The sequence below is a fragment of the Leiobunum rupestre genome, chromosome 11, assembly GCF_980474605.1.
Source record: "Leiobunum rupestre chromosome 11, qqLeiRupe1.1.hap1, whole genome shotgun sequence".
NCBI lineage: Eukaryota > Metazoa > Arthropoda > Arachnida > Opiliones > Sclerosomatidae > Leiobunum > Leiobunum rupestre.
Window position 1 is genome coordinate 47,071,672 of NC_143394.1, and position 17,657 is coordinate 47,089,328.

General features: G+C 35.5%; 3 protein-coding genes across 7 annotated transcripts; 1 reads left to right on the forward strand and 2 right to left on the reverse strand.

Annotated features, from left to right (window-relative positions):
- Window positions 1-550: 550 nt before the first annotated feature.
- Window positions 551-6,470, forward strand: LOC149923072 (sarcoplasmic calcium-binding proteins I, III, and IV-like). 2 transcript variants are annotated; one of them, XM_090164061.1, is made up of 7 exons: window positions 665-718; window positions 2,566-2,633; window positions 3,546-3,598; window positions 5,172-5,285; window positions 5,673-5,805; window positions 5,867-5,964; window positions 6,026-6,470. In XM_090164061.1, the coding sequence occupies exons 2-7, from the start codon at window positions 2,585-2,587 to the stop codon at window positions 6,188-6,190; spliced, it is 612 nt and encodes a 203-aa protein (XP_090020187.1). In that variant the 5' UTR covers window positions 665-718; window positions 2,566-2,584; the 3' UTR covers window positions 6,191-6,470. The 2 variants fall into 2 exon arrangements, with proteins under 2 accessions (XP_090020188.1, XP_090020187.1); XM_090164062.1 differs by lacking the exon at window positions 2,566-2,633 and having other exon boundaries at window positions 551-718.
- On the reverse strand, window positions 6,189-14,567 carry LOC149923073 (uncharacterized). 4 transcript variants are annotated; one of them, XM_090164057.1, is made up of 11 exons: window positions 14,433-14,567; window positions 12,548-13,666; window positions 11,753-12,451; window positions 10,343-11,617; window positions 10,093-10,275; window positions 9,522-9,929; window positions 9,267-9,416; window positions 9,018-9,201; window positions 8,790-8,947; window positions 6,548-8,721; window positions 6,189-6,277 (listed from the first exon to the last, which is right to left on the reverse strand). In XM_090164057.1, the coding sequence occupies exons 2-11, from the start codon at window positions 13,595-13,597 to the stop codon at window positions 6,265-6,267; spliced, it is 6,294 nt and encodes a 2,097-aa protein (XP_090020183.1). In that variant the 5' UTR covers window positions 13,598-13,666; window positions 14,433-14,567; the 3' UTR covers window positions 6,189-6,264. The 4 variants fall into 4 exon arrangements, with proteins under 4 accessions (XP_090020183.1, XP_090020184.1, XP_090020186.1 ...); XM_090164058.1 differs by having other exon boundaries at window positions 12,548-13,604; window positions 14,433-14,547; XM_090164060.1 differs by lacking the exon at window positions 9,267-9,416.
- Window positions 14,568-14,990: 423 nt separating this feature from the next.
- Window positions 14,991-16,966, reverse strand: LOC149923074 (alkylglycerol monooxygenase-like). The gene is made up of 10 exons (XM_090163372.1): window positions 16,856-16,966; window positions 16,622-16,749; window positions 16,408-16,559; window positions 16,237-16,340; window positions 16,080-16,175; window positions 15,954-16,020; window positions 15,598-15,878; window positions 15,428-15,544; window positions 15,278-15,360; window positions 14,991-15,203 (listed from the first exon to the last, which is right to left on the reverse strand). The coding sequence occupies exons 1-10, from the start codon at window positions 16,964-16,966 to the stop codon at window positions 15,002-15,004; spliced, it is 1,341 nt and encodes a 446-aa protein (XP_090019498.1). The 3' UTR covers window positions 14,991-15,001.
- Between the last annotated feature and the right edge of the window lie 691 nt (window positions 16,967-17,657).

A 17,657-nucleotide genomic window follows, 5' to 3' on the forward strand; every position in this document is an offset into this window, starting at 1 on the left:
TAAAAAAAATATAGGATTTTTTCGGACTTTTGTTTTTTTTTTTAATATAGGATTTTATAGGACTTTTTGGTTTTTTTTTCAAAAAATTTAGGATTTTATAGGACTTTTTGGGGTTTTTTCAAAAAATATAGAATTTTATAGGATTTTTTAAAAATTTAGGATGTTATAGGTCATTTTTGAAAATATAGGATTTTATAGGAATTATAGAGAAAAATACACCCTGCTTGGTATTTGAGCTACACTACACTGAAGAATAAGGCAGTTTAGATTTTCAGCAGAAATTTTTAACTCGAAATACCGTGACAAATTGAAGAAATGTCTATTGGAAGGAAACCAAAAATGGCTGCTCTCCTAGTTTTGAACTAAGGAACATCTTGTTTATATTCGTCAATCCATTGGCTTATCGGGAAGAAAGGATTCCTTAGAATTTAAAGTTCTTATTAGTGCTTTTTAAAATGCAAAGATTACAAGAATGGCGTCCTATTTTTTCGAGAAAAATAGCTTACGTATGCCTCACGTGATGGTTTTAGTTTTTTCTATTGAATATTCTAAAGAAAACCCACGCATCCAGGGACGAAAGAGGAGAGAAAAACCTTCCTGGCAAGAGTGATGCGATTCTAAATTTGATGCTCTCGCGCCGATCCTACACCAGTAGCGAGGGTGTTTCGAAGACGAGGGATCTCAGCTTTTAGTCTCATCTTCGAAGTCTCGATACAAGGTTAGTTCTTATTGAATATTAACATACAAATACCGTTCCCAAGACATTTAGGAATTAGTGATGGGTGTCCCGTTGCATTCGCTAGATGAGGAAAAAATTATTTGAAATGCAGAGTTTAAAAGTCGCGGCTTAAAACCACCTTAGGAAATTAGTATGCAACTTTTTATTTTAAAGATTATTTTTAAACTGTAGGAGGGTCAGGAATTAAATTTTCCTTTTGAATGTACACCTTTTTTTTTAAGAATTATGCGTGTTACAATTGGAAAGTTTATAAAAAGAATTACGGCCTATAACTATAGATACTTCGATGGATCTTAAAAACCGTTAAAACGCAATATTTAGGGATGTAATTTTAATAAATTTACGTCTAAAGGTTTCTACTCTACATAACCATATTAATTAATGCCATTTCGTTTAATCTACGTCTAAACGTTGCTAAGTAACTATGTTAATTGATGTCATTTCATTTCATCTACGTCTAAACGTTCCTAAGTAACTATGTTAATTGATGTCATTTCATTTAATCTACGTCTAAACGTTGCTAAGTAACTATGTTAATTCATGGAATTTAATTTAATCTACGTCTAAACGTTTCTAAGTAACTATGTTAATTAATGCTATTTAATTTATTCTACGTCTAAACGTGTTCTTCTATAAGTAGCAACGATAATTATTGCCATTTCGTCTAATCTACCTCTAACGTGATGTACTCTAAGTAACGATGCTATTTTATGTCATTTCATTTAATCTACACCTAAATGTTTTCTACTCTAAATAACCATGCTAATTAAGTAATTAATTTACGTCTAAATGTTTTCTACTCTAATTCACCTTGCTAATTAATTAATTAATTTACGTCTAAATGTTTTCTACTCTAAATAACCATGCTAATTAAGTAATTAATTTACGTCTAAATGTTTTTCTACTCTAATTCACCTTGCTAATTAATTAATTAATTTACGTCTAAATGTTTTCTACTCTAAATAACCATGCTAATTAATTAATTAATTTACGTCTAAATGTTTTCTACTCTAAATAACCATGCTAATTAATTAACGTCTGAATGTTTTCTACTCTAAATAACCATGCTAATTAATTAATTTACGTCTGAATGTTTTCTACTCTAAATAACCATGCTAATTAATTAATTAATTAATCTACTTCTAAATGTTTCCTACCCTAAATAACCATGCTAATTAATTAATTAATTAATTTACGTCTAAATGTTTTCTACTCGGAATAACCATGTTAACTAATTCCATTTCGGTTAAACTAGGGTTTAAAATTTTATTATCTAAATAACAATGTTAATTAATATAATTTAATTTAAACTAACTCTTAAAGTATTCTACTCTAACAATGCTAATAAATATAAATTAATTTAAACTTCTTCTAAACGTTTCTACTCTAAATAACCGTGTTAATTAATGTCATTTAATTTAAACTAAGTCTAAAAGTGTTTCCTCTAAGTAACCTTGAACCTTCACCAAAACGTTATCATTGCCAAATGTCCTTAATGTCTTAAATACTAAACTAAAGTATTTTTTTAAATTTACAATTTTAAAAGATTGTTTCCAAACTCCGTGTGTTAAAGCTCTCTCGTAATATTAGTTGGCTGGCCGCCAAGAGAACTTTGAATTCAATATGTTTTGGAATTTAAAAACATAACATAACCAGTCACGCTGATTACACAAATAATGTCTAAAGTGTCCCAACTTGTAAAAGAGGCCCTTCTTTAGCCTTTCGTTCCGTTCCAACATCGGATGAGTTTATTTATAGATCCAACATCCGCTACGCTATGGCGGATTACATATAAATTCTGATGTTGCGTTTCTTCACGTTTCTAGATTATTTCACTGATTGTCGATGTCTACCTTCAGGCATAAACATCTGTATATCTTTCACAAATTCTGGGGTAAATAAATACGCAATTAATGAGCCGCTTTAATTACACTCTTGATAATTGTGGACGCCACTTTTTCGGGCATTTAAAGGGCCACAGAGTCATTTGAAAAATTCGCCCAGAATTACAGGTAGCTCCTCCCCTTCCATACATCGTGGTAATGTCTAAACGAGAGAAAATTTGGGATTTTTCAAGCCCTATTTCCAAAATTCAGACGACTCTGTGACTCTTTAAAGCACGGCCAACTCTGATCTGGCCCTATAGCGGCCAACCCATTCGCCGAAATTCCGCGAGCAAAGATTTTCCCGCTATAACGAGCGTGGCGCTGCACTCATACATTGGCTTCAATGCAAAAACTATTCTAAAACAATATTCCGCTAGGGGGCTCAACTCATGCAGCTATCTTTTGCTCGTACGTTAACATAGAAACTTCAACGAATGGGTTAGCCGCTATAGCGCAAGATAAAAGTTGGCCGTGTTTAAAGGGGGTATATTTTAAAGGGAATATAACCTCTGGTATTTCTGTCGCCCTCCGATGGTTCCAATATTGTCCGCTGCCTCCCATGGCTTTTCCCACCTGCGGGGCTGATAATCGCTGATTTTGAAGGGAATACAGGAAATTGATGGGGTCTTCCATAAAGAACGCGTTGGAGGTTCTTTTCCCTTTAAGTCGAAAACTCGTCTGCTAACAAGCGCTTAAACTTGTTTTTAACGTAACTAGAGCCAGTTTTTTATTATCTTAAACTTTAATTAAGTTTAAAAGCTGTAATGCTTTCCGGGCTTGTCCTTTTATCGAGAGAGATGCTGAAACGGTTCACAATTAAAATGCATTTGAAATTCTAACCCAGAAACGTCGGATTTTCAAATAAATTTTGTTAATTTTAAACAGCTTATTGCGTCTCATATTTTAATATTTTCCTATAGATATGAATAGCGATGGAGTGCTTACATTTAAGGACTTTGACTTATTGGCCGAGGTGAGTTTATTTACTAATTATTACTTAATTATAATAATTAACTTTATTGTAGTCAATTACTCGGCCAGACTGGTCGTACACATGAATTAAATAAGTAGCTTCGCTACTACTATTTAATCCATGGATTGCAGTTGCAAGTATCAATAATATCTGACACATGCGCAATTAGACGAAAAAGCAGACGAGGACGGTACTTTGACGTCGTACCTCAGTGACCTATGACGTCTGCTCTTTCTATGAAATAGTATAGATCCACAATTCTACGAAGGACTGATACGGAAGTGACAACTAGCAGACAACCCTGGATGTGCTACGTTATAGCGCCATCTTTCCACCAAAAGCCAAAAAAAATTAGGGATGCACCGATATATCTGCCTATTTTTCTAACATCGGCTTAGAAATATTTTTAGAAAAACATTTAATAAAAAAGGAAATTATCGATAAACTAAATAATGATAATATTTTATTTGATTGGCCGCACCACGTACGCCAGATTTCAGAAGCTAAATCATACCTTTTTTAGGGGAGAAAAATTCTCACGAAGAACTCTTCTCAAAAGAAAAATTCCTTCTTAGAATTTTGACGCGCCCCATAATGGTGCATCTCAAAAACAAAAATGACTAGTGATTTCAACTCACGTTACTCTAGGGCTATCAACATTATTAGGCCTAATCCACCGCATTCTTTTTCCCAAATACTAATTTTGGTCACCGATAGATGGCACTAATACGTAGCGCATCCAGAAAATATGGGTATTCTGCTAGCAGTGACGCAGTCTCTTCCCACGGGCCCGTTACCCGTATGCAGCGTAATTTTGCTATTTGTTGTGACAAGTACCATCTTAATAGTTAATTTTAAAGCCGATAGATGGCGGTGCGGTTATTGTAACTCGCTTAATATTTCCCTCAAGCAGCGGTAGTTGTAAACTTGTAAACAGGGTTGGACATAAGGCACTATTCTCAGCATTTGACTACAAAAGTAAATGCTCTGAGCCTCTGACTACTAAAATTAATCGAAATCTGGGGGCTCACTAGTCAATTTGACTAGTGAAAAATTTACCTAAATATTAATAAATAATGGCGAATATGGAGTATCATAAATTCATCATTCATCAATCCCATTTTAGTGATAACTCCTATTTTCATTCTGACGGATAAAACAAAATGTTGGCCGCCCTTCTTGTTTTTATACCCCACTAGTCAGTCACTTCTAAAATAAATTAGGATAGGAGGCTCATTAGTCACACTGACTACCTAAAAATATCCTTATGTCCAACCCTGGTTGTAAAAGGGCAATGCCGAAATGGTGAAGCAGACAATATTTTAAAAGGGTTAACACTTACCACACATTTTTCATTCTAAATTTCTTATGTATTTATTCATCCTAGCAAATGTATGGCAACCTAATTTTCCATAGTTAGAAAACAGTGTTCACATACAAGATTTGAAATACAAGTGGGAAATTGGAATAAAGCCCACGCGTCATATCAACCGAGTCGATTTTGACTCTACGTACTAATTGGAGATCTAATTAATTATAAATAAAGTAATAATAATTTTTTTCTTGCGTTTAGAAATACACAAAAATTCAACGTAAAGGAAAACTCGACAAAGACGTATTGGCGAGATGGACGTCGATTTTAGAAAAGTGGTGGAATGAATTAACATCGCACGCTGATTATAATAAAGTGATTTTAAATTAAGTTGAACGATAGGTAGCTTCTTGTTTCAAATAACAACTTGTAGAAATGTTGCACATGCAGAACTTCGAAGAAGACAACCACCAGAGGTTTACCTAATAAGTACTTATTAAATTAACTCGAAAAATCTTCTACATACACACGCTACAACTTGTTTTGAACGTAACTAGCGGCAATCATTATACTAGTTATTAACCACCAAACTTATCACAAATTCACAGTGGCGTTAGTTAGGTTAATAAAAAGTAGTAGCGCCGAGTGTGTTGGCAGATTATTTTTCTATTCCGAACATACTCCCTTAAAGCCCCAGTGTTTGAAACAAGTAGTCACCTTGTAGGAGACAAAACAGCTTTCACATTTCTATATTTTTTTTAGGATTGCATGGTAGAATTTGATGAGTGGCTAAAATTCTTTGATGGTTTGGGAAAAACAACTACAAAACACAGTGAACTCCCAGATTTTCTCAAGTTATATTTACACCTGTTTTTCCAATGCATGGATGCGAATAGTAAATATTACCTTGCATGACGCTACCCCCATACTGTTTTGTTAATTTATTTCTAAAACAGAGGATGGTCTCTTTTGCGTAAAAGATTACAAAAAATACCTTTCTACTCATGAAATGGACACTAGCCGGGGAGAAGAATGCTTTAAGTTCATGTTAAACGTAATTATAAAGAGACAGATTTTACTCTATAATGTGTATTTATATTACACGTGGTTTTTAGGAAGCAGATATAGCAAATGGGAACGCAATGACTTCAGACAGATTTAAAGATTTGGTTTACGAATTTTGGACCTCGCATAATAGTGAATCTCAAGGAAAATATATCTGCGGAACATTTGATTCCGTACCTTTAGCGGATCTTGAACAAAAAATTAAAAAGATTTAACTTCTCACTCATTTTTGTATAAATATTGTTTTTAGAGTTTTGTGTCACCCATTTTTTTTATGTTGAGTTTGGTTTTAAAATTTGTATCTGTAAATACATGTACAATTATTTTATAAAATTGTCGCGAAATATAGCTAGTTGTAAAATCTATAGAAGTTTGAACATTGGTTTTTCTCCTATGTTTTTATTTTACAATGTAACAATTTGTACAATTAACACAATGTAATAAATTGTTGACTGGGAAAAAAGTAAAGTACTATAGTACATAATATATACGTAATACGGGATTATTTGTTACCCAACAAAGTATGACATATTTCATATGAAAAAGAAAGAAAAATATAGTTTTTAACTTACAGAAAAGGCCTTCCATTGGCAAATAGATAACTCTCATCACCAACAAGATGATCTTGGTTTTCATCATCGACTGAAGTGATTCCAGTCACCAAAAAACTTCTTTTGGCCAGTTCCGTTTCCGTTAACAACTGTTGATGGGCGCTAGTTACCCATTCTAAAATAAGTTCCGCAGAAGGCACAATGTATTTGTAGCTCTTGGATTGATGTCTCAGCCATTGTTCCCTAATCAGGTATTCAAACCGACGCCGGATTCCAGTTGCTACTGGATGCAACTTGGCACTACATCCGCCAGGAACTATGACGAGTCGAATTCCGGATTCTGAGGTAAACTGTTGAACGGCTGTGGAAGTATGAGGGTAGTAGTAATCTAACACAAGTAGGTTTGGAATTGGAACGTGACATAACCATACGTCCTTCAGCCATTTGATAATCATATCGCTGTCCACTTGAATGTCTTTCTGATAAATGATTAATCGGTTTTTACAGTGATCAATTTCTTCTTGATCAGTATCACTTTTCAAAATTATTAAAGGGGGCAGTATTCGGCCATCTGATAGGCAGCTAAGCAAAACTACGCCGCTTGCATGTTTATCCCCACAGTCCCTAACGGCGGGTCTTAATGGACCGGAAATATTAATTTTTGGAAATGAAAGAGGCACTTCGTCCATGCTTCCGATAGCCAAGGGCAAAAAAAGTCCTTCATTTTGTATCTCTTTCATTGACTTTCGAAAATTGGTAACGCAGGTTTCTAAAGAAGCTGGAAGCATTTCGCTAACTGAAGGCACTTCCTGGACTAGATGCGGATAACGGCGAATAAAGCGATGTACCCAACCAGAAGAACCAACAAAATTTGGTTTCTTTTGGCGAATAATGTCAATCGCATTGTTGAGCAAATCGCGTTGAGACAACGTCACATTTTGATCAAACTGTTTCAGCACAAATTCCAGCATCTCCGGATCCCCCACAAATTTCTCACTAATTTTGAATGTCCTGCAGAATTGAGAATACCAGTTTGGAGGGGAGCCCATATCCATATTGTGTTTTCCATAAATTTCTTTGGTTTTTCTCCTAAGCACGTCAAATTTAGGAGGACCACCATTGTCCGAAACATACTTTTTGTACCATTCGTGGACTTCAAAATCAGGATCAGCAGATGAAGGGGCAGTTTCTTCATTGTCTGAAGGCTCAGTGGAATCGTTATTCACAAGACTATTACTGAAAAATCTGTTGCATTCGGATTTCCCGCTTTGACACAACATTTCCAATATAGATTTCTTTTTTCTCCAATGAGAATGCAAGTGACGGCTAACTTGGAAAGCCTGGCAAGCCTCAACTGGGCCTTTGCGGTCTACGTATTTTAAAAACTCCAACTTAAAGGCAGCGGCGTAACGAATTCTAGAGCCACTATCAATATGATCCTCCATTTGAAATATGTCACACTCAGCTAAGTGGCGAATTTTTTCTAGTCTCTCGTCGTACCACTTATAAAACCATTTTGATGAGTTAAGATTCTTCTTTCCACCAAATTTTTGTACAATTTGATCAACTTTGTACAGAACTTTATGAGCCGATACGTCTTTGGACTGGATATTGATTTCGCGAAACCACTTCAAAAAGAATCCAACCACAGTTTTGGAAGGTTCCGGCTTCTTGAAGTAAGGGTTAACAGCTTTTTCTAACTCTTCTCTTTTGTCGCACCAAACTGTAACTAATTCGGGATCTAAATCAAATTTGTTGGCAGCTTCCTGTATATCACTAGCTAGTGCAAAACTAGCTACCATTAGCTTAAAATCGGTAGAGTAATTTTCACCATGGTCAGTCCCATTTGAATCACTATAGTCATTTGGAGAGGAGGGGCAAGTCATTCGTTTCTTTAATACTGAGAAGTTCTCAGCCTCCTTGCATAACCACACTTGGCTCATTTCCGCTGAGTCGCTGCTATTTCCAACATTGTCTGAATCATCATCGTTGCTTTCTTCTGATTTTTTCGTTAAACATCGCGTAAACGAATGAGTATCTTGGGAATCGCTATCATCTATCGTATCACCAGACAAATTACGTGACGATGCATTTCTTCTATTTTCAGCTTTAGGCTTATCAGTTTTTTTCCTTTTGGTAGGTAGATAAATTATATTGGGATTATGAACTTTGGGAACTGGTTTGCGATTAGACTTCTGTGAAAATTAAAAAAAGATAAAAGAGATTTAAATACCATTGTCTAAATTTCTGAGGAAAATTTTACCCTTCTTTCGACAGAGGCATCTGGATTTTCTTCCCTATCAACGTAAACTTTCATCCAATCTTTGTACCATTCCTCATCAGCTTTGAACTCTAAGTAATTTAGCTGCGATGAAAGGCTTCTTGCTTTGGACATGATGATACTTTTACGTAACGAGTTTCCTTTAACGATATCAAGAAACCTTTAAGCTACCAAAAACTAGATAATGATCAATACATAAAAAATACATACCCTTTACTTTAGAATCCTTATACCATTCAAGCATTTGCTGATTGAGAGCCTGTAATGCTAAATTATTGGGTGATTGTTCTTCCAGTTTTTTCTGTTCCGCTTTCCATTTGAAGACCACAGCGGGGCTGACTCTGTATTTAATAGCAGCATCGTAACAGCTCCCGGTTTTGACAAATTCCAACACCTGAAAAAAAAGTAAAAAAAACTATAGCTTTAAATTTTAGTTCTTGTTTTGGGCCAGTTACTGACATCATTTTTGACACTGCTACAATATGAAAGACCAGGTTTATTTCGACGCGTAATTTTACTCGAAACATCCCAGTACGTAATCATAGAAGAGCAGATTTTAAAATGATTTGCAGCAGAGTAAATCCCATGTTTGTCTGAGTATTCTAAAACCTTAAAATAAAAATAATGAGATTAAAACAAATAGAACACCCCACTAATTTGGAATTTTTGGTATTGAAATTAAAGAAGTAAAGAAGTAACAAGATATAAACATACTGAATTTTTGAAATCTGTGCTGTAAAATCTTTTACTTCCTTGAATGTACTGTTTTTCATAGAAGCTCTTCGGTTTAAAGCGAGACGCCATCTTTCTGCTTGACTTCAGGTTCAATATTTTCTTTTTGGGCTGAGGTTCTTCAATTGCTTCATCAAGGCTAGCTTCACTTGTTGAGAGTCTCTTCTTGGCAGACCGGAAGAGTGGAGAATTTTCTCGTCCAGAATTGAGCCTGGCATAATTTGTCCTGGTGGAATTCTGCGTACTAGATCGTGTTGAGTGAACCTTGGCAGGAGGAACTATACTATACTTATCATCTTCCATCGGTTCCTTCTTTATAGTAACAACTAATTTCCCAGTGGGACGTTCTACTTTCTCCTCGGGTTCCGAGCTTTTAGGTTCTGTTTTCACCTTTGAAATATCATGTTTAATATTTATAATTAGAGGAGATGCAGTTGATTTAGTTTCATCCTAAAAAGCAAATATATGAAGTGAAATTGTAGGCCTCATTTAAGACATTGAAGAGTGTGAACCAAAGTGATTGAGACTGAAAAATACTAAAAATGATACGTACTTTGTTAAGAAATGAATTTGTAAATTTATGCTGTTGCTGGGAACACTCTGTTTTCTTTACTAGACCATTAGGCAAATTTTTCTTTAGTTTAGGAAGTTTCTTCGCAACACTGTCCTCTTTTAAAGGTGGGTTCTCATCTAGCATTGTATTTTCTTCATCGGCACTTTTATTTGAATTTCTATTCTGTAAAAATGAAACAAAATTAAAATTATCAATATAACAAATTATAATTGCAAAAATCTATCTATACCTGAACCGGTCTTGAGTTACATAAACGCTGCAGACCAACGTTGTTTAATATTCCAGGTTCATTGTTGGTTTCATTTTCAGCATCACTTGTTTCTTCTTTTAACGTCACACCAAATCTTTCGCAAAAATCAAAAGCCCAATCATCTCCCAATTTTGGAGCATTTCGGGGGCTTTTACTCTTTAAAAACGTATTTCCTTTGGCGACCAATTCTTCTAGTGTCATGCCAACTCCGACTAATCTTGCTTTATGTATTTCAATAAACAAGTCCACTTCCCATTCCACAACATTCTCTACTTTGCTGAGAGTTGAGACCGATTCTTTACATGAAAGCCATTCAGTCAAGACTGACTGAGGAATACCAAACTGTTTAGCCGCTTCATCTTTGCCTTTACTTTCAGCTAATAATATTGCTCTTTTTTGAAAGCACGCTGGATAGTTGTCGAAAACCGGCATCTTCTCAGTGTCTCCCTGTCCCTGAATCATTTTAGGGCCAGGAAAAATGGAGTTTGTACCGCCTCTAGTTGACATACGCAGTCTAGACTGGCAAATATTTTGTACTGTACTTTGCATAGACCAGTGTTTAACTTTAGAAACATCTAATTTGAAGGAGTCTGCAGCTGCTGAAACTCCATTTAGCCGAGCGTATTCCACCACTTTTTGTCTTAAGGTAAAAGCGGATTTGACTAAATCATTTTGACGTTCGGATTTTCGCAAAACTACTCTTCTACTTCCATCAGAAGATTTTGATATTCTTTTGCTTCTCAAAGAATAACTTGACACAACTGAATTAGAAATTCCTTCAAGCATTGAATACTCTGTTGGCACGTAACCAAAAGTTTGAGGAATTAAGTTTTTCATTTTGTTGGATTTATTTAAAACTTTCCCACTGTTTTTAGAATTATAGTCAATGCCTGAGCTTGTTGAAGGTTTGTCTAAGTCCGATTTATTCCATAACGTTTTAGTTTGCCTGGTTAATCGCATCTGAAAAGTTTCATCTCTTTTAAAGGAAGAAGGAGGTACGTAATCATTTGATGAAGGAGAATCGGCTCTTCGCCTTGCAGGTGGTGAACTATTCCTAGAGCTGGGTGAGCTGCTGTGATTATTGGGAGATGAATTTTGATCACGTTTGCGGGTGCTGTTACGGGTTCTCATGGTTGAACGTGTGGAGTTAGCGGTACAGTCTGAATCCAATCTAGATTCTTGTGATTTTTGCTGAGATCGAGTTGTGATAAGCCCCATACTTAGAGGCGTCAGAGTTTCACTCGTACAATGTCTCTGTAAATTACGTATACCAATTAATACACTCGCATATCACAACAACATAACATTGAGGCCTATCACAATTATAACAAACAAAACTAAATGACAAGGACTACATTACAATGGTTTAAATTAAATTTATTTCAATACCTGGTTTTTTACAATGTCGTCAGTGGCTTCAACTGGAGTTACACTGGATAAAGAATTGTTCCGAGATTCACTGCTATTCACAGAGTTGTCACTATGAAGAGACCCTTGTGGCAAGAAGAAAGCCAAATTTGAAATTTCTTTTCCCTTGGTTTGCACTTTTAATGTTATGTTTCTATAACGTCCAGACCAACACCACTGTTTAACTTCGTCTTCGGTCACTTTAAACGCTGTTGATGCAGCCTTGGCACCGTTTTCATGAGCATAAGCTACAACTGACTGACGAAACGAATCTGTCTTTTTAACTTCTTCAGAATAACCGGGTTCACTGCACAATTTATCTATACAATTTGATTCCTCTTTCCCAGTTTTAATGTTTTCTTTGCTAAGAGAATTATTGTTGACTTCCAATAAATTTGGAGGCTTTTTGGTGGATAAAAGTAAGCTTCTGCTACAGGTAAATGTTTTAGGACTGTTCTCTTTTTCAACTGTGTTGTGATCAAGACTTATGGGACTCAATGGTACACAACTATCACTGGGAGAAGTATTTCCTTCGGAATAACTAGAAACTTTCTCTAGTATTGGCATATCTCTATCCAAGGACATTGGCTCATCACCTTTGAACAAGGTGCCATTTTGATTTCTTTCAAAAAAGTCTTTATTTTGGATACCGGGAAAAGCTAATGAAATGTCATCCAAATCCTATAAATCAGAAAATAATTTTGTCATTAATACTTAGGACCATTAATTTCTATCCTTATTCCAAATTAAAGGAAAGACCTAACTCAGGGAGCTTACCTGTAAAAAATCCAAAGGGTCTTTTTCAAATCCGATCTCAAATGTTTGGCACCACTTAACCGCCCACTCTTTTGTTAAGCCTTTTTCACTCTCATCATTCACCATATGAAAAGAGCGTAATCCATTTCCGCGACTACATAGATCTTTTATGGAGACAAAGTTACCATCAAACAAGTCTTGGGTCACAGAGACAAACAAATCACGCTCGTAATCGAACAATCCTTGAGAATAAAAGGCTCGCAGTGAAGCCGCGTTACTTCTTTGCCATTCCTCAAAAACTGTCTGTGTAACACCAAACACTTCTAATGCAAACTCTTCACCTTTCAAATTTCCAAAACGCACAACTCCAACTTTAAATGCAACGGACCTATTTCTGAGTAAGTCACTTTGTCTTATAAAATAAGATATATCATTTTCTTCAATACAAAATGAAGATTCGTAGTTTGAGTCAGAACTGTCTTCTTTAGTCACATTAGTATCGCAATGGATAATTTCTTCAGCATGGTTTTGAGATACATTCTTGAGCTTTGAAGCAGTGTTCGTACTATGGTATTGAATTGCAACATCATTCCTCGCTAGGTTTGATTTTGATTTTTGCATAAATATTATGGGGGTCTCAACATTTTCTTTAAGTGGTATATGAATTTTCTCTTCAATGGTGTTCAGAATGTCCGGAATTCTCAAGTTCTTTTCAACTTTTACACCTTCATTTTGACCTCTTGGATATATCTTTTTAATAATGGTTATTTTCTGGATTGAGTCATTAGAATCATTACTATCAACACTATTCTCCAAATCAGAGCTTTCACTTTCTTCTTCAATATAGATAATTCTTTTAATTTTCTTCCTACGTTGAGGTTTTTCAGTATAATTAGTGCCGAAAGAACTTGTACTTGGCTTATTGAAGTCCTCAATATGCGTCACTGCATCAACATCAAAAATTTTCTCGCCTTGAGAAATTTCTGACTGATCTGATACGCATTCAACAACCATGTCAAACAATTCCGGTTCAGCATTGTTATCGTTTATTTTCTCATCCTTTTTTTCCATTACAATACTTCATTTAAGAGAAAACGAATAATAAACAGTATTTCAAACCATTGCTATAGGCCTATATACCTGTGGGTAAAAGAAAATTAAACTGCATGCTACTATAAGAGACTTTGGCCAGGCTTTTATAACAGGGTGTTATGATGGTATTTAACGCAGTAGCCACTACACAAAGTTAATGTATTTAAAAATGCTTAAAATTGCTTTCACTTATGAAAACTTTCATTGGCCTATATAAAAATCAAAAGAAATTTAACTGTGATGATACTAAATGATATGTAAATCTTACATGAAGTATGGAGAGAAAGCAATACAAAATATTAGCAAATTTGCAAAAATTGTTATTATTTAATCAGAAATACAGCACTGTTACTGAAATTTGTAAATATAAAAGCCAATTGCAAACCGCTGCAGCCTCAACTATTTTGATATATTATGAGCTGTGTCTTATAAGCTTCTTTTATAGTAAGTCTCGTAAGATTAGAAAAATATTGAGTTAGAGTGGTATTTTATACTATTTAGGTAAAATAAAACATCCTGAACACGAAAAAAAACTTTCCAGACGCGAAGAAAACACTGGAAGAAAATAATTCGTGAAAAACCGCCGCCTCCCAAGCTATAAGCTCAGAAAAATAACTGAGGACGCGTTATGCAAAAGTTTGCCCAGTTCAAAAGCATTATTAAGGCATAAAGCAAAGTGCAAGAACAACACACTTTAAACAAACAATAACTTATGTTAGTTGCGATCACATACATTATATTTAGCAAGCTAAACCATAGCTAACAAACGAAAATAAAGATTTCAGAATAAAATAAAAAATTATTCAATACTTACGCCTCGTCGCGAGCTACGTGTTGGACGCCATTTTGAATCCTATTTTAGGGGGATACTAAAAGACAAAGTTTCTGAGCCGAAGAAATAACACTCATTTTTCAAATTTTATCTTGATACAAAAATAACAGTAATTTCTTTGAGTTTCTGAAACAAATACAACAGATATGTGCCTAAATATGACAGTTATTTAATCAGAAATTAATGCGAAATAGCAGTTTCAATAAACTTTACCAATTTATTTAGTTTTTCCAGTTAGGGGTTACCAAATAAACCAATTACAATGAGAGTTATAAACGCCGCAAACGGCGGAATATTTGGCGCTCTACTCGAATTTGGAATGAGTAGGGACGTTTAGAAAGGCATGTTTTATGCAGTTTAAATAGACTGGTTTTGAACATAAGCTGATGTCTACAATCACAAATATCAACTACATAAGTTATATTTAAGTAAAATAAAATATTTATGGTACATACACAATTTTATTATAATCACAGGGTACTGATGAACCATTAAGAATAGTACGTAGCTCAATGAAAACTTTGAATTCTGGTTATATTAAATATCGTCAATCATGCGGCTTTCGTCGAATGGAACTTCAAGGTCACAATTCCAAAGAACTTTGTCACCCAAAATAACGCGGAGCCTACAAATACCCAGGTTATGCTCTTACGTAGCGTTGAGGAACCTGGATCTAGCCCAGACTCTAAGATAACGCCGTCCAAAGCTAAGAACAAGGCACATCTCAACAGTTCAGCTCCTGAGGCGTAGTTTCTAAAAAACATTATCGAACGAAGTAATGCAATAAGTTCGTAACTTTATAGACCAACACCAGAATCCGAAATTACCTTTTATCCAACAGCGCTGCGACAGTGGTTTGAGATATAAATATGAATAGCATCCCTCCCAAAAACGTAAAGCTTGAATATTCCTATAAAAAAAGAGAAAAAGTGTGGATATTCTAAATTACCCTAAAAAATATAAAAATGAATAATTACCATATGCTTCGTGGCAATTTCTAGGTATCCTATAAGTATAACTAGAGAATGCATTATAACATAGCCCTTGCACCAATTTTCTATCTTTGGGTCATATACTTGAACGGGGTATTGTACCTGCGTGAATTAAATATAGAACTCTCCACGCAATAATCTTTTAAAGTTCTTACGTCGGGAATGTCCTCGAGTTCCCCCAAGCGCGGTTTCCCGGGACTCCACCCGGGTCCTTTGAACAGAACAGACATCTTATTGGCGAATTCTTTCGTAGTAAAGAACAGCTTGAAAATGTAAACGTAGTGGCTCGTCTGCGTCGTCCAGGGATCGAAGGTATTGATGGGGTGCGTTAAACCGTAGACGACCTTCTCGTCCTCCGGGACGAACGTCCCGAACATACGATCCCAAATGATCAGGACACCACCGTAGTTACTATCAATGCAGTATCTATTCCTCCCTTAAGAGTGGACAGAAATAATTAAGTTTGACAACACTATCACGATAAAAAATATGGTACAATATAAATACAGACCGTGATGTACACGATGGTGGCTTGGAGTATTAAGAACGTACTCCAACGGACCCATTTTATCTACAACCTATAAATATACATTGTTTAATACCAACGCTGTAGCGGGAGGTTAGTTTACTATCGTACTTCAGTATGGATCCAAAACTGGTAGAGTAGGTTGAATTGAGTATGTACCACGTAGGCTGATGGCGGGACAGCGAACGCCAACGGAAGATAGAAGATCTATCAACGAAAATCACCTATACGTTTCTATTGATCAAGTGGTCGTGTAAAAAGACGTTACCCATGTCACGTAATATTGCAGAACGGATTGACGCAAAGCCGTTGTCAGATTGTAATCTTCCGATGAGTGGTGCACTTGATGAGCGGCCCATAACACGTTGATTTCTAAACGTAAAGAGATACCAAATTTACTATACTACGAAAGGTAAATGAAGATCGAAGGGGTATTTACCATGACTTGCACGGTGAAAACAATAAAATCCTAGGTCGGCTCCGAAGAAAGCTATAAGCCAAGTCCAATGGGAGTCCCAAGGTAGTGTGAACAGGCGCCAGTTTTCGTAAATGTAGACGTAAGAAGCCAACTGAACTGTTCTGACCATGAACCTGCAAACTCAGTGTGTTAAACCACTGATTATGCGAAGCCGAAAATATCGAAGACTCCTTACTTGGACATATCCATCAGAATTCCCTGACTAATAGATCCAAAAGTATCGTTAACACGAAACGTCCTTCGTCCACGACAAAAGTTTAACACAAATTCGATAATAATTAAACTTACAAATAGGGGTATAACCTAGAACGTAAACAGAATCAAACCGAATACCAAAAGAAAATAATTACAAATTCTGGTAGCCATGGATTAATTTAAATTTCATTCATTAGGTCATGTTTAATTTTACCTGTTCGACATAGTGAGGAACGTCCGTGACATGTTCGTACATGTGGTCTTTCGGGGTGACAAGGTAGGACAGGTATCCGAGCCGTTTCACTATCTCACGGACCACTTCCATCGCGGTATTCACTCGTCAAGCTGCGCAATGCCAAATGAATCGTCTCAAACACTAGGTTAAGTTACGCGACGCGTTTCCAGAGTTGGCATTTCAAAATTTCCTCATAAGGCAAATTTGATAGGTATTTTTTCCAAGATAATTCCAATATAAATTATTTTTATTAAATTATACCATATAAATGAAATTACGCAAATTATGTCTAAAAACCGCGTGATTCAAAGAAGAAAAAAAAACAACAGCTATGAAGAATTTCTACAGTACAGCGTTCCTTCTAAAATGATGGAAAAGACACCTTAAGTACAAAATAATGAGTAAATAATGCGCGTATGAAACCATGAAAAGTCATGCCCAGACCTTCCTTCAACAAAAACTCGAAAGGTTTAATCGATTATCTTTTGGCCATGATATTGTCGCGCTATGACAGCCCAGGAAAACCCTTCTTCCCCACCAAAAATTATTCCCCTCACAGTTGCTCTTTTTGTTGGGTTTCTCGCCGTAAATACGTTATTCTTAAGCGAAGTTGATTGCACCGAACTTACCGAAGGTCATTTTTTTTTAAAAACTTTTAACGGATGACATGAGGCGAGTTCCTATTTTTGTAAAATTCATAAATGTCTACCCTTTCGTTTTTATAAAAGGCCCAAGGGTGTCTAGGACGGTATTTCATTGAATTGGCTTAAATATAGAGTAA

Excerpts from the sequence above, each read along its gene's own strand:
- LOC149923072 (XM_090164061.1), top strand. The coding sequence starts at position 2,585 with ATGTCTACCTTCAGGCATAAACATCTGTATATCTTTCACAAATTCTGG. Across the intron at positions 5,286-5,672 it reads CGCACGCTGATTATAATAAA|GATTGCATGGTAGAATTTGA; the intron begins GTGATTTTAAAT and ends TATTTTTTTTAG. Across the intron at positions 5,965-6,025 it reads GCTTTAAGTTCATGTTAAAC|GAAGCAGATATAGCAAATGG; the intron begins GTAATTATAAAG and ends CGTGGTTTTTAG.
- LOC149923073 (XM_090164057.1), bottom strand. The coding sequence starts at position 13,597 with ATGGAAAAAAAGGATGAGAAAATAAACGATAACAATGCTGAACCGGAA. Across the intron at positions 12,452-12,547 it reads ACCCTTTGGATTTTTTACAG|GATTTGGATGACATTTCATT; the intron begins GTAAGCTCCCTG and ends TCTGATTTATAG. Across the intron at positions 10,276-10,342 it reads GTAACTCAAGACCGGTTCAG|AATAGAAATTCAAATAAAAG; the intron begins GTATAGATAGAT and ends TCATTTTTACAG.
- LOC149923074 (XM_090163372.1), bottom strand. The coding sequence starts at position 16,966 with ATGGAAGTGGTCCGTGAGATAGTGAAACGGCTCGGATACCTGTCCTAC. Across the intron at positions 16,750-16,855 it reads TTCCTCACTATGTCGAACAG|GTTATACCCCTATTTGTAAG; the intron begins GTAAAATTAAAC and ends TTTACGTTCTAG. Across the intron at positions 16,021-16,079 it reads AGTTTTGGATCCATACTGAA|GTTGTAGATAAAATGGGTCC; the intron begins GTACGATAGTAA and ends GTATATTTATAG.